The sequence below is a fragment of the Aquarana catesbeiana genome, linkage group LG01 (assembly GCF_042186555.1).
Source record: "Aquarana catesbeiana isolate 2022-GZ linkage group LG01, ASM4218655v1, whole genome shotgun sequence".
NCBI lineage: Eukaryota > Metazoa > Chordata > Amphibia > Anura > Ranidae > Aquarana > Aquarana catesbeiana.
Window position 1 is genome coordinate 986,177,004 of NC_133324.1, and position 15,386 is coordinate 986,192,389.

At 47.0% G+C, this 15,386-nt stretch overlaps 1 protein-coding gene across 1 annotated transcript in view; it reads right to left on the reverse strand.

Annotated features, from left to right (window-relative positions):
• Positions 1 to 247: 247 nt before the first annotated feature.
• The window catches only part of LOC141127184 (uncharacterized), a 59,120-nt gene continuing 43,981 nt past the window's right edge, over positions 248 to 15,386 (reverse strand). The window contains exons 8-10 of the mRNA XM_073613420.1: positions 8,032 to 8,100; positions 7,402 to 7,470; positions 248 to 2,637 (exon numbers count right to left, since the gene is read on the reverse strand). Of these exons, the coding sequence (XP_073469521.1) occupies positions 2,554 to 2,637; positions 7,402 to 7,470; positions 8,032 to 8,100 (222 nt within the window). The 3' untranslated portion in view covers positions 248 to 2,553. The remainder of the gene's footprint in view (positions 2,638 to 7,401; positions 7,471 to 8,031; positions 8,101 to 15,386) is intronic.

Consider the following 15,386-nt stretch of genomic DNA (forward strand, 5'->3'; position numbering starts at 1 on the left):
ATATAACAGAGTGATGACTGAAGAAAAGGGGAGAACACTTGAGACTTTAAATGAGGCGGTGACCTGGTGAGGTCGGTTGCCCCCATCCCTATCTAAATTAAAACAGCGGGGGCAAGTAGCTGGGACTTTGAGTGAAGCACGTAGGTAACAAGTACAATTTTATTGGAAATCAGTATAGTAATAGATAATAGTAATCATAAAAGACACACCATATAATGTCCAATACAATTCCTAAAGATCAATGTACATACATTAAGGGCAGTTAGCCACATGATTGCAAACAATTGGTAATACATATACTAAAAAAATATATATCCAGTAAAACATGTAATACATGAGAACACGGCATATAATAGCTCTATGCATTTTGTGGATTTATCCACTCTTCAGGAGCATGCACGTGAATTAGATGAATGTAATATGATGGAGATAAATTCTAATGGTCTGACCCTGCCAAGGAGAAAAAGGTATAAAATAAATAGACTATAAATAAAATTGCATAGACTCCACTCTCTCTAATATTTACAAAATATACCTGCATGATTGTCAGGGAAATTTTAAGCTTCTCCCTATAAGCAAATAATTTCTTTACGCTTAAAAGCACAAAAACAGCTCTCTCGTATAATGCCGGGAAAGCGCGCTTGTATGTCTCCAAGTAAGACAGACACAGATGCTGGTATCATGTTGAGCTCAGCAGAATCCTCCAGAGAATAGAAAGCTCCTTTTATTTATGATATAAACATGAATAACAAAGGAAGGAGATGGCTTCAGAATCAGCCAATCAGACACTTGTATTCTTTCAAAAGAACCAATCACACACATGTATAAAATCAAATAGAAATGCAGTAGCGACGTGTGATGGTCGTGTGCAGGGCCATGCGGCAAGCGTCTTTGCGAGACACAAAGTGTCTCACAATTTAAACATTACTTACATGGCACACTCCCACTGCTACCAATGACGCGAGCCGTACTCTATCATGGCTCAGTGGGCCATAATTTTGTATGGTTATGCTATGGTTCCCATGTACGCAGATCTGCTTACTTAGGAGTTATAAATGCGATCGCCATGAAGTGCCAGTCCCTTGGTGAGGCATAAACAAACATCCTTAAAAAAACAGATCTGCTGTGACCACAGGAAGGTTTTCGCATCCAATGGTCTTCCTCCAGCGTCTGTATGTGCGAATACCCTCACATGAGCGTATTACAGAAAAACTGACATTGGGGGACATCTGACAACATACATTAATAAAAAATTCCACAACAATGATAGAAGTGTGGCACTAAGAGCCAGAGATCCCCTAAGGTATGGTGACCAGACATTCCCAGTTTCCGCGGACAGTCCCCTGGATTGAGGACCCTGTCCCCGAAGCCCGTCTGTCCCCGGGTCTGTCATTTCAGCAGGGGGGCCCAGAGGTAGAGAGCGGGCAGGGACTCCCAAATCCTGTCCACCTATAAGCTAACCCTCCGCGCTGTAGCTTTTTTACAAAACAAACGTCTACGGGCCCCCTGTGCTCAGTGGGGGCAGAGGGACAGTAGGGGGACTATTTGTTTGCTTTCGGGTTTGTTTTCGGGTTTAGGAGGATTCATCCGCCACAGCACGCTACACAGTTGAAGCCCCGCCTCTTCAATATGAATACGCCTAAACCCGAAAATGAAGAAATAGTCCGCTTACTGTCACCCAGCTCACACTGAACACAGGAGGCCTGGAGATGTTTGCATACAATCATTCCATAAACACATACACGGCAAATATCATTTAAGGGAAAATATGCTTATAAAATTGTTTACCATTTGCCAATAAAAAAAAAATATGTCCCAGAATTTCATTTTAAAAATCTTCACAAGCCGCCCAAAACCGGTGCCAATGTTATCCTTCCATTTAGCCACTTGATTGAAACAGCCGCAGGGGGGGGGGGGCACCACAACTCTGCCGCTGGTAGCGTGACGTCGATGCGCGGCGGAGGGACGTCCACCTACCCTGGAAAGAAGGGGAGGAGGAAGGCCTGTGGGACTCTTTGCAGCTCCCGGAAATGATGGAGCCGAAGCTCCTACCTGGGCAATGCATCGCACTTATGACAGAGATAGCTATATCTAATAAAAGGATGGGAGATGGCAGCCCCATCCTGGGGGGGTTAACCCAAAAGAGAGAGAAGGCAATTGGCAAGTTAAAGAAGTAATATAAAATAAGAGACTCTGTGCTTCCATCGCTGTATGAATGAAAAAAAAGGGACTTTAAATGAGGCAGTGACCTGGTAAGGTTGGTTGCCTCCATCCCTATCTAAATCAAATGGGGGGCAAGGAGCTGGGACTTTGAATGAAGCAACACAGTGATGACATCAATCGGTGACAGATGGGTGACATCCATTGGTGACAGATAAGTGACATCCATTGGTGACAGAGGAGCAACATCCATTGGTGACAGATGAGTGACATCCATCGATGACAGAGGATTGACATCCATCGGTGACAGATAAGTGACATCCATCGGTGACAGATGAGTGACATCCATTGGTGACAGACAATTGGCTCTACGCAAGGAGACACGTAAACATCTCAGGATAGGGTCACCTCCATATTCCCATAGATCAGCCCTGGATCATCTTCTGAGCCCGTGGTGATCTTCTGATCTTCTCTCACCTGGAAATAATGATGATAAAATCCTGAGACTCGTAGAGAGGAGATAGAACTCTGGTAGTGTACATGTTATTCTAGCACACATATGTAGAATAAGAGAGAAACTCTGTAAAGAAGAAGCTTATCACAGCACAGAGAACGGTCTGTGTTGCCTGTAGCAGCCAAAGTCTCCCTTCCATTTCTTTGTGGCAGGCTGGACAATGAAAGGGTTAGTACAGTATCTCACAAAAGTGAGTACACCCCTCAGTCACATTTGTGTAAATCTTTTCTTCTATCTTTTCATGTGACAACACTGAAGAAATGACACTTTGCTACAATGTAAAGTAGTGAGTGTACAGCTTGTATAACAGTGTAAATTTGCTGTCCCCTCAAAATAACTCAACACACAGCCATTAATGTCTAAACCGCTGGCAACAAAAGTCAGTACACCCCTAAGTGAAAATGTCCAAATTGGGCCCATTTATCCATTTCCCTCCCCGGTGTCATGTGACTCGTTAGTGTTACAAGGTCTCAGGTGTGAATTGGGAGCAGGTGTGTTAAATTTGGTGTTATCGCTCTCACTCTCTCATACTGGTCACTGGAAGTTCAACATGGCACCTCATGGCAAAGAACTCTCTGAGTATCTGAAAAAAAAAAATTGTTGCTCTTCATAAAGATGGCCTAGGCTATAAGAAGAAGGTCGCCAAGACCATACAGCGGTATAACAGGACAGGTTCCACTCAGTACAGACCTCGCCATGGTCCACCAAAGAAGTTGAGGTCACGTGCTCAGCATCATATCCAGAGGTTGTCTTTGGGAAATAGAGGTATGAGTGCTGCCAGCATTGCTGCAGAGGTTGTAGGGGTGGGGGGGTCAGCCTGTCAGTGCTCAGACCATATGCCGCACACTGCATCATATTGGTCTGCATGGCTGTTGTCCCAGAAGTAAGCCTCTTCTAAAGATGATACACAAGAAAGCCCGCAAACAGTTTGCTGAAGAAAGGCAGACTAAGGACATGGATTACTGGAACCATGTCCTGTGGTCTGATGAGACCAAGATAAACTTATTTGGTTCAGATGGTGACAAGCGTGTGTGGCGGCAACCAGGTGAGGAGGACAAAGACAAGTGTGTCTTACCTACAGTCAAGCATGGTGGTGGGAGTGTCATGGTCTGGGGCTGCATGAGTGCTGCCGGCACTGGGGAGCTACAGTTCATTGAGGGAACCATGAATGCCAACATGTACTGTGACATACTGAAGCAGAGCATGATCCCCTCCCTTCGGAGACTGGGTCGCAGGGCAGTATTCCAACATGATAACAACCCCAAACACACCTCCAAGATCACCACTGCCTTGCTAAAGAAGCTGAGGGTAAAGGTGATGGACTGGCCAAGCATGTCTCCAGACCTAAACCCTATTGAGCATCTATGGGGCATCCTCAAACGGAAGGTGGAGGAGCACAAGGTCTCTAACATCCACCAGCTCTGTGATGTCATAATAGAGGAGTGGAAGAGAACTGCAGTAGCAATCTGTAAAGCTCTGGGGAACTCCATGCCCAAGAGGGTTAAGACAGTGCTGGAAAATAATGGTGGCCACACAAAATATTGAAACTTTGGGCCCAGTTTGGAGATTTTCACTTAGGGGTGTACTCACTTTTGTTGCCAGCAGTTTAGACATTAATGGCTGTGTGTTGAGTTATTTTGAAGGGACAGCAAATTTACACTGTTATACAAGCTGTACACTCACTACTTTACATTGTAGACAAGTGTCATTTCTTCAGTGTTGTCACATGAAAAGATAGAAGAAAAGATTTACAAAAAAGTGACTGAGGGGTGTACTCTCTTTTGTGAGATACTGTATAGTGCACATATATATCTTATCTTATATATATTGTTCACCAATAATATACATAGTAATATCCAGCCAGCAGGGGAGCTGCTGACTCTCTCATATGTTCTCCAGTCTCTCCAGGCAGGTGTCTTGGCAGGCACCAGGCAGAAGAGCAGTCAGCTCCAGGAAAGGGTTTTGGCAGGTGGCAGGCAGAAGAATAGTCAGGTCCAAGCAGGAGTCTTGCAGGCGGCAGGCAGCAGGCAAAAGAATAGTCAGGTCCAGGCAGGAGTCTTGGAACGCAGTAGGCAGAAGAGCAGTCAGGTCCAGGCAGGAGTCTTGGCAGGCAAAAGAATAGTCAGGTCCAGGCAGGAGTCTTGGGAGGCAGTAGGCAGAAGAGCAGTCAGGTCCAGGCATGAGTCTTGGCAGGCAGAAGAATAGTCAGGTACAGGAATGAGTGTTGGCAGGCAGCAGGCAGAAGAATAGACAGGTCCAGGCAGGGGTCTTGGCAGGAAGCAAGCAGAAGAGTAGCGAGGTGCAGGCAGGGGCCTTGGCAAAAAAGCAGACAGAAGAGTAGTCAAGTTGAGGCAGGGGTCTTGGCAGGCAGCAGGCAGATTAGGTTCAGGGAAGAGTCTTGACAAAAAGCAGGCAGAAGAGTAGTCCACTTTAGGCAGGGGCCTTTACATGAAGCAGGCAAAAAATGAATTAGATCCAGGCAGGGGTCCTGGCAGGCAGCAGACAGAAGAGTAGTCAGGTCCATGCAGGGGTCTTGACAGGGAGCAGACAGAAGAATAGGCAGGTCTATGCAGGGGTCTTGACAGGCAAAAGAGTAGTCAAGTCTAGACATGGGTCTTGGCACGCATCGGGCAGAAGAGCAGTCAAGTCAAGGCAGGAGTTGCGGGAGGCAACAGGCAGAAGAATAGTCAGGTCCAGACAGGAGTTTGCGGGAGGCAGCAGGCAGAAGAGCAGTCAGGTCCAGGCAAAGGTCTTGGCAGATGGCAGGCAGAAGAATAGTCAGGTCCAGGCAGGAGAATTGGCAGGCAGCAGGCAAAAAAATAGTCAGGTCTAAGCAGGGGTCTTGGTAGGAAAACAGGCACAAGAGTAGTGAGGTGCAGGCAGGAGTCTTGGCAGGTAGCAGACAGAAGAGTAGTCAAGTCTAGGTAGGGGTCAAGTCTAGCTAGGGGGAGACAACAGGCAGAATTTTCTTCAGGTTCAGGGAGGGGTTTTGACAAAATGCAGGCAGAAGAGTAGCCAACTTTAGGCAGGGGCCTTTGCATGAAGCAGGCAAAAGAGATAAGAATCAACCTAAATGTGCCAATAAAAACTGGTGATAAAAATGAGTGACAATTTACCTGAGACTAGTGCATTGAACCCTAAAGTCCAGATCAATACATAGGAGTAAACCAGTGTGAACAGATAACACCACCATTGTGAAACAGCCACCCCGGGTGAAGCCTATAAGGGCACAGCCACCACGCCCACCAGCGTCACGCTGGCGGGTAATTGTGGAGGGGAGGCGCCTGCAACTGGGTGGACAAGCCGCCCAAAACCGGCGCCAATGTCATCCCTCCATGTAGCCACTTGATAGAAACAGCCATGGGGGGGCCACAACTCTGTCGCTGGTAGCGTGACATTGATGCACGGTGCAGGAACGTCCACCCACCCTGTAAGGAGGGGGAGGAGGAAGGCCTGCGGGGCTCATCGCAGCTCCAGGAAATGATGGAGCCGAAGCTCCTACCTGGGCAATGCACCGCACTTGTGACTATGGTTGCCACCTCATCCCTTTAAACCCGAACACATATTAATTATACAGGTTCTGTGGCTGATTAAGGTGGTAATTAAACTCACTTGGTGCCTTATCTGCATTTAATTAGCCTCAGAACCTGTGGAATTCAAAGGTGTTCGGGTTTAAAGGGATGAGGTGGCAACTCTACTTGTGACAGAGATAGCTATATCTAATAATGGGATGGGAGATGGCAGCCCCATCCTGGGGGGGATTAACCCAGGAGGGAGAAGGCAATAGGCAAGTTAATTAAGTATTATAAAATAAAAATTTTAAATAATCAGACCTAACTAGAAAGAGACTATGTGCTTCCATCGCTGTATGAATGAAAAAAGGGACTTTAAATGAGGCAGTGACCTGGTAAGGTCGGTTGCCTCCATCCCTATCTAAATGAAATGGGGGGCAAGGAGTTGGGACTTTGAATGAAGCAACACAGTGATGACATCAATCGGTGACAAATAAGTGGTATCCATCGGTGACAAATAAGTGACATCTGTTGATAACAGATGAGTGACATCCATCAGTGATAGACGAGTGACATCCATCGGTGACAGACGAGTGACATCCATCGGTGACAGACGAGTGACAACCATGGGTGACAGACAAGTGACATCCATCGGTGACAGACGAGTGACAACCATGGGTGACAGACAAGTGACATCCATCAGTGACAGACGAGTGACAACCATGGGTGACAGACAAGTGACATCCATCGGTGACAAACGAGTGACAACCATGGGTGACAGACAAGTGACATCCATCGGTGACAGACGAGTGACAACCATGGGTGACAGACAAGTGACATCCATCGGTGACAGGCGAGTGACAACCATGGGTGACAGACAAGTGACATCCATCGGTGACAGACGAGTGACAACCATGGGTGACAGACAAGTGACATCCATCGGTGACAGGCGAGTGACAACCATGGGTGACAGACAAGTGACATCCATCGGTGACAGACGAGTGACAACCATGGGTGACAGACAAGTGACATCCATCGGTGACAAACGAGTGACATCCATCGGTGACAGACGAGTGACATCCATCGGTGACAGACGAGTAACAACCATTGGTGACAAATAAGTGACATCCGTTGATAACAGATGAGTGACATCCATCGGTGACAGACGATTGGCTCTACGTAAGGAGACACATAAACATCTCAGGATGGGGTCACCTCCATATCATCATAGATCAGCTCCGGATCATCTTCTGAGCCCGTGGTGATCTTCTGATCTTCTCTCACCTGGAAATAATGATGATAAAATCCTGAGACTCGTAGAGAGGAGATAGAACTCTGGCAGTGTACATGTTATTCTAGCACACATATGTAGAATAAGAGAGATACTCTGTCAGGAAGAAGCTTATCACAGCAAAGAGAACTGTCTGTGTTGCCTGTAGCAGCCAAAGTCTCCCTTCCATTTCTTTGTGGCAGGCTGGACAATGAAAGGGTTAGTACAGTATCTCACAAAAGTGAGTACACCCCTCAGTCACATTTGTGTAAATCTTTTCTTCTATCTTTTCATGTGACAACACTGAAGAAATGACACTTGTCTACAATGTAAAGTAGTGAGTGTACAGCTTGTATAACAGTGTAAATTTGCTGTCCCCTCAAAATAACTCAACACACAGCCATTAATGTCTAAACCGCTGGCAACAAAAGTCAGTACACCCCTAAGTGAAAATGTACAAATTGGGCCCAATTAGCCATTTTCCCTCCCCGGTGATAACAGATAAGTGACATCCATTGGTGACAGACAATTGGCTCTACGTAAGGAGACACGTAAACATCTCAGGATGGGGTCACCTCCATATTATGATAGAACAGCTCCGGGTCATCTTCTGTGCCCGTGGTGATCTTCTGATCTTCTCTCACCTGAAAATAATGATAATAAAATCCTGAGACTCGTAGAGAGAAGATAGAACTCTGGCAGTGTACATGTTATTCCAGCACACATATGTAGATATAGAGATAATAATCTCCAGGAAAGGGTTTTGGCAGATGGCAGGCAGAAGAATAGTCAGGTCCAAGCAGGAGTCTTGCAAGCGGCAGGCAGCAGGCAAAAGAATAGTCAGGTCCAGGCAGGAGTCTTGGCAGGCAGCAGGCAGAGGAATAGTCAGGTCCAGGCAGGAGTCTTGGGAGGCAGTAGGCAGAAGAGCAGTCAGGTCCAGGCAGGAGTCTTGGGAGGCAGTAGGAAGAAGAGCAGTCAGGTCCAGGCAGGAGTCTTGACAGGCAGAAGAATAGTCAGGTCCAGGCAGGAGTCTTGGCAGGCAGAAGAATAGTCAGGTACAGGAATGAGTCTTGGCAGTCAGCAGGCAGAAGAATAGTCAGGTCCAAGCAGGGGTCTTGGCAGGAAACAGGCAGAAGAGTAGTGAGGTGCAGGCAGGGGTCTTGGCAAAAAGCAGACAGAAGGGTAGTCAAGTTGAGGCAGAAGTCTTGGCAGGCAGCAGGCAGATTAGGTTCAGGGAAGGGTCTTGACAAAAAACAGGCAGAAGAGTTATCCGCTTTAGGCAGGGGCCTTTGCAAGAAGCAGGCAAAAGATGAATTAGATCCAGGTAGGGGTCGTGGTTGGCAGCAGACAGAAGAGTAGTCAGGTCCATGCAGGGGTCTTGACAGGCAAAAGAGTAGTCAAGTCTAGACATGGGTCTTGGCACGCAGCGGGCAGAAGATCTGTCAGGTACAGGCAGGAGTTGCGGGAGTCAGCAGGCAGAAAAGCAGTCAGGTCCAGGCAGGGGTCTTGACAGGTCCAGGCAGGAGTCTTGGCAGGTGGCAGGCAAAACAATAGTCAGGTCTAGGCAGGAGTATTGGCAAGCAGCAGGCAAAAAAATAGTCAGGTCTAAGCAGGGGTCTTGGCAGGAAAACAGGCAGAAGAGTAATGAGGTGCAGGCAGGAGTCTTGGCAGAAAGCAGACAGAGGGGTAGTCAAGTCTAGGTAGAGGTCTTGACAGGCAGCAGGCAGAATATTATTCAGGTTCAGGGAGAGGTTTTGACAAGATGCAGGCAGAAGAGTAGGCAACTTTAGGCAGGGGCCTTTGCATGAAGCAGGCAAAAGACAAATTAGTCCATGCAGGGGTATCGGTAGGCAGCAGACATAAGAGAAGACAAGTCCATGCAGGGGTCTTGACAGACAGAAGAGTAATCAAGTCTAGACATGGGTTTTGGCAGGCAGCAGGCAGAGTAGTAATCTTAGCCAAAGTCTGCAATGGTCAAGTCAATATCATATGTACAGTAAGTATTATAACACTTGCAACAAAGTGTATCTGGTGAGCAGACACAGTATCAGCCACTCTAAAGGCTGGACCTTAAAAACACTTTGGGTCAGAGAACACACCAAGCACTATTCCAGCACACTCTGAAAGTCCTATCAGGGATTCTGCAAGCACTATTGGATCTACTGGCAGGGTTTCTGAAGTCCCTACAGGCAGAGTGTCTGCAAGTGCCAGTAGAAATCCTGGCAGAGATTCTGAAAGTCCTGGCAGGGATTATGTGAGTATCATTGGACGTACTGGCAGAAATTCTGTGAATGCCATGGCAGGGATTCCAAAATTGTCCCACCAGTACTTCCTATATACTCCCATGGAAGTGGACTTTTGATTCATGAAACAAAGTTATCTTCTAGCCATCTGTGAATCTTTCTGTGACATTTTGCATTGATATACATTGTGCACAATCAGGGGCGTATCTACCGTGAGGCAACAGAAGGTGTATTGTCCAGGGGGGGGGGGCGAAGCCACCCTCCAGGCAGATGGGCAGGAGCAGCTCTTTAATTAGGCCTCACTTCTGCCTAATTTGCCTGATTAAAGTGCCACCTCTGCTCCTAAACAGTCAGGACAGCTCAGTCCTCTGCCAGTGTCCATGTGCCTGCCTTTGATTGTCAGCCCCTGTCCCCCTGACTGCTCTCTCTGCCACAGGGGGTCCAGAGGTCACGGCTCAGTGCAGTGCCGATCCTCAGTCATGGTGTGCCAGGTGCTCTGCATCTTGCACTGGCACTGCCTGCTGATCGGCTTCTCTGCTGCTATCTCCCACCAGGACTTCCCCTATGGGCAGTCTCGGGGGGCACCACACTGAAGTGGCGTTGAGGACAGCTGGATCTAGAGGGTGGTGCGCCCCCCCCATGCTGGGATTGGTAAGTCCCCCCCTATTATCCTACTGTACTCACACAGGACATAAAGCAGAGCTGCTCCTACCTGCACTGCACACAGCCGAGATTGGATTCTTGTACAGATAAAACCTCCATCTGCACTATGTGGTGCTGGCTGTTGCAGTTCTAATCTGTGAAATCCTCATATTGGAAAGGCAGCAGAGCTGCAACAGCCAGCTACACAGATGGAGGCTGTGTCTGTAAAAGAATCCAACCTCAGCTGTGTGCAGTGTGGGAAGGAGCAGCTTTGCTGAGAGCCCTGTCAGCAGGGACCCCATCCTTTGCCCCACTGGCCTTTGTCCTATGCCCTGCTGACCCCATACTTTGCCCTACTGACCCCTGTCCTATACTCTGCTGACCCCGTCATCTGCCCTGACGACCCCATCCTATGTCCTTCTGACCCCATCCTCTACCCAATTGACCACATGATCCTCTGCACTACTGACCCCATTCTCTGCCCCACTGAACCCATCCTCTACCCTGATTACTCTGTCCTATGTCCTTCTGACCCCATCCTCTACCCTGATGACCCCGTCCTATGTCCTTCTGACCGCATCCTCTACTCTGATGACCCCGTCCTATGTCCTTCTGACCCCATCCTCTACCCGATTGACCACATGATCCTCTGCACTACTGACCCCATTCTCTGCCCCACTGACCCCATCTTCTACCCTGATGACCCCATCCTATGTCCTTCTGACCCCATCCTCTACCCTGATGACCCCATCCTATGTCCTTCTGACTCCATCCTCTACCCTGATGACCCCGTCCTATGTCTCTCTGACCCCATCCTCTACCCGATTGACCAGATATGTGGCACTTGGATGAATCATGTTTTAGGGACTGATGAGGAAGCCGCAGCTGTTCATTTGTGAATGGCTGCATCTTCCTCATGAGATTCTGAAACAAGAATGGTATACCGTGGCTGGGGTGCCACAGATTGGGAAGAGGGGGGCGCCCTATCTTAGTCTTGCTTAGGGCACCACAAAACCAAAATACACCACCGTGTACAATAAGCAGATATATTGTTTGTCTGAATGATAGGGCAGAGGGGGAGGATCTCCTGATAGATGGACACTCTGAATCATCTGTTTTATATGTTTTATATGAAATCTTTATTAAAATAAGAAAAACAGTTGAAAAGATTCTCTTTGTGACTTACAAATTCAATTTGGTTTTGTTTACAATGTTGTAGTAGTATCTGGGTGAGTCCATGGTGAAGGTCATGTTATGGTTGTCTATATATCATGAGAATCTTTTCCATCCTGAGCTGAGCTCTATATATTAGACATGTGCGATTAGTTTCATACGAATCGAAAGTTCGTACGAATTTCCGTAAATTCGTACATTCGGGAGGATCCGAAATACGAATTGCTGTGCTACAAATTTTTGTACGTAATACGAAATTTCGTTTACGAATTTCGCATCCAAATTCCTAACGGACATTCGTAATTGTTACGAAAAGTTAACGAACCTAAAAGTTAAAAACCCAGGAAGTCAGCACAGCACAGGGATGGTGGGAGCCCCTCATAATGATAAATTCATCATAACGAACGTTCGTAATTGTTACCAAAAGGTAACGAAAATTTGTATTTCGTACGAAATTTCGGACACGAATTACAAAATACGAATTAATTCTAATATGAAACGGAATGGAATGAAACAAAACAAATTTATTGACGGCGCACTTGTCTACTACATATAATGTAATAATAATGTGATAATGAGCTCTATCTAATAATTTATTACATTTTTGTTACTTGTTTTTATTTTTTCTTCTGCATGCCTTCTGTTACTCCTTGCCATGGGTGGGGGGGGTGGGAGGGTCTGCCGGGACTCGCACGGTTTGTTACCTCCCTCCCCTCCCGTCTCTGTTTATATCCGGGTTGTGGGTGGGTGGGGCCACGCTGCGCATCTGCGTCATGCTTCCGACGCTCGACAAATGGCTGTTTCATCATCGCGTCGTCAGGGCGATGGTTTCCATCTGATGACACAAGGTGGGCCATTCTGACCCGTTTTCCGGGGGGTCGCATCGGATGCAGGATCACTCCATGGCCCCCATTTCTTAGCCTCCGCGTGGCGTTGGAAGGGTCCGCCCACGGCTGTGGGGGTATTTAGCCGGGGCTATCCGGGACCTCATTTTGCATATTGTCCCTTTTTTAAGGTGGTTATTGGGATCTACATTCAACACTTGCTATTAATTACAGGTATGACCCTGACAGTTCTTTTCACATGTCCCCCACTTTGTTTTCTGGATTTCTTTTTCACTTATGTTTTACCCAACACTTTTTTTCACTTTGTTGTTTTGGCACCCAGCTATATGGTTTGAGTCTTTTTTATTTTGTTTTTTTCTTTTCACATTTTACCCTATTACTTATTGGCCTACATGGATGCTCACTTTCCACTTTCACCAATTTACCTGTATTCACTGAACACAATATGAGACTCATCCATTCATTACTCTGTCGTGTAATACACTCAAATGCTCTTTTTTCTTCTAGAATATCTGGTCCATATGTGTTTATATACTTCATCAATTGCACCTGGGGTCTTGTATTTTCCCCTCAGCTGTCATCCCCTTAGGCCAAATTTCAGCAGAAGATTCCTGCCTCAACCCCGGGCTAGACTTTTGTCTCGGCTCCTCATAGTTACATACATAGTTACATAGTTAGTCAGGTTGAAAAAAGACACAAGTCCATCTAGTTCAACCATAAACATAAATAAATAAATAAAAAATAATATAGTACAATCCCATTACCCAATCCTATACCCAGAGTTGATCCAGAGGAAGGTGAAAAACCCCAGCGAAGCATGATCCAATTTGCTACAGCAGGGGAAAAAATTCCTTCCTGACCCCCCGAGAGGCAATCGGATTTTCCCTGGATCAACTTTACCTATAAATGTCAGTACCCAGTTATATTATGTACATTTAGGAAAGAATCCAGACCTTTCTTAAAGCAATCTACTGAGCTGGCCAGAACCACCTCTGGAGGGAGTCTATTCCACATTTTCACAGCTCTTACTGTGAAGAAACCTTTCCATATTTGGAGATGAAATCTCTTTTCCTCTAGGCATAAAGAATGCCCCCCTGTCCTCTGTGAAGACCGTAAAATGAATAACTCAACACCAAGTTCACTATACGGACCCCTTATATATTTATACATGGAGATCATATCCCCCCTTATTCCCCTCTTCTCAAGAGTGAACACATTCAGTTCCTCTAATCTTTCCTCATAGCTGAGCTCCTCCATCCCTCTTATCAGTTTGGTTGCCCTTCTCTGCACTTTCTCCAGTTCCCGATATCCTTTTTGAGAACTGGAACCCAAAATTGAACTTCATATTCCATATGAGGTCTTACTAATGATTTGTACAGATGATGTCTCTCTCTCTGGAGTCCATATCTCTCTTATACAAGAAAGGACTTTGCTCGCTTTGGAAACCGCAGCTTGGCATTGCATGTTATTATTGAGCTTATGATCTACCAAAACCCCCAGATTCTTCTCCACTATGAATCCCCCAGATCCTTCTCCACCATTGATTCCCCCAGTTGTACTCCCCCTAGTATGTATGATGTATATTCTTAGCCCCCAAGTGCAGAACTTTACATTTATTAACATTAAACCTCATTTGCCACATAGACGCCCAATTAGACAGAGCATTGAGGTCGGCTTGTAAATTGGAGACATCCTGTAAGGACGTTATTCCACTGCATAGCTTGGTGTCATCTGCAAAGACAGAAATGGTACTTTTAATCCCAGACCCGATATCATTTATAAAGGTATTAAAAAGTAAGGGTCCCAGCATTGAACCTTGGGGTACACCACTGATAACCTTAGACCATTCAGAGTAAGAATCATTAACCACTACTCTCTGAATTCTGTCTTTTAGCCAGTTTTCTATCCATTTACAAACAGATATTTCCAAGCCTGTAGACTTTACCTTACACATGAGCCGCGTGTGGGGAACTGTGTCCAAGTATACCACGTCCACAGCCCCCCCTCTGTCCAAGTATACCATATCCACAGCCACCACTCTGTCCAAGTATACCACATCCACAGCCACCCCTCTGTCCAAGTATACCATATCCACAGCCACCACTCTGTCCAAGTATACCACGTCCACAGCCGCCCCTCTGTCCAAGTATACCTCATCCACAGCCACCCCTCTGTCCAAGTATACCACGTCCACAGCCACCCCTCTGTCCAAGTATACCACGTCCACAGCCGCCCCTCTGTCCAAGTATACCACGTCCACAGCCGCCCCTCTGTCCAAGTATACCACGTCCATAGCCGCCCCTCTGTCCAAGTATACCACGTCCACAGCCACCCTTCTGTCCAAGTATACCATGTCCACAGCCACCCTTCTGTCCAAGTATACCACGTCCACAGCCGCCCCTCTGTCCAAGTATACCACGTCCACAGCCGCCCCTCTGTCCAAGTATACCACGTCCATAGCCGCCCCTCTGTCCAAGTATACCACGTCCACAGCCACCCTTCTGTCCAAGTATACCATGTCCACAGCCACCCTTCTGTCCAAGTATACCATGTCCACAGCCACCACTCTGTCCAAGTATACCACATCCACAGCCGCCCCTCTGTCCAAGTATACCTCATCCACAGCCACCCCTCTGTCCAAGTATACCACGTCCACAGCCACCCCTCTGTCCAAGTATACCACGTCCACAGCCGCCCCTCTGTCCAAGTATACCACGTCCACAGCCGCCCCTCTGTCCAAGTATACCACGTCCATAGCCGCCCCTCTGTCCAAGTATACCACGTCCACAGCCACCCTTCTGTCCAAGTATACCATGTCCACAGCCACCCCTCTGTCCAAATATACCACATCCACAGCCACCCCTCTGTCCAAGTATACCATGTCCACAGCCACCCCCCTGTCCAAATATACCACATCCACAGCCACCCCTCTGTCCAAGAATGCCACATCCACCACGACCCCTCTGTCCAAGGTTTTACTTACCTCCTCATAAAAAGGAATCAGGTTTATTTGACAACTTCTGTCTT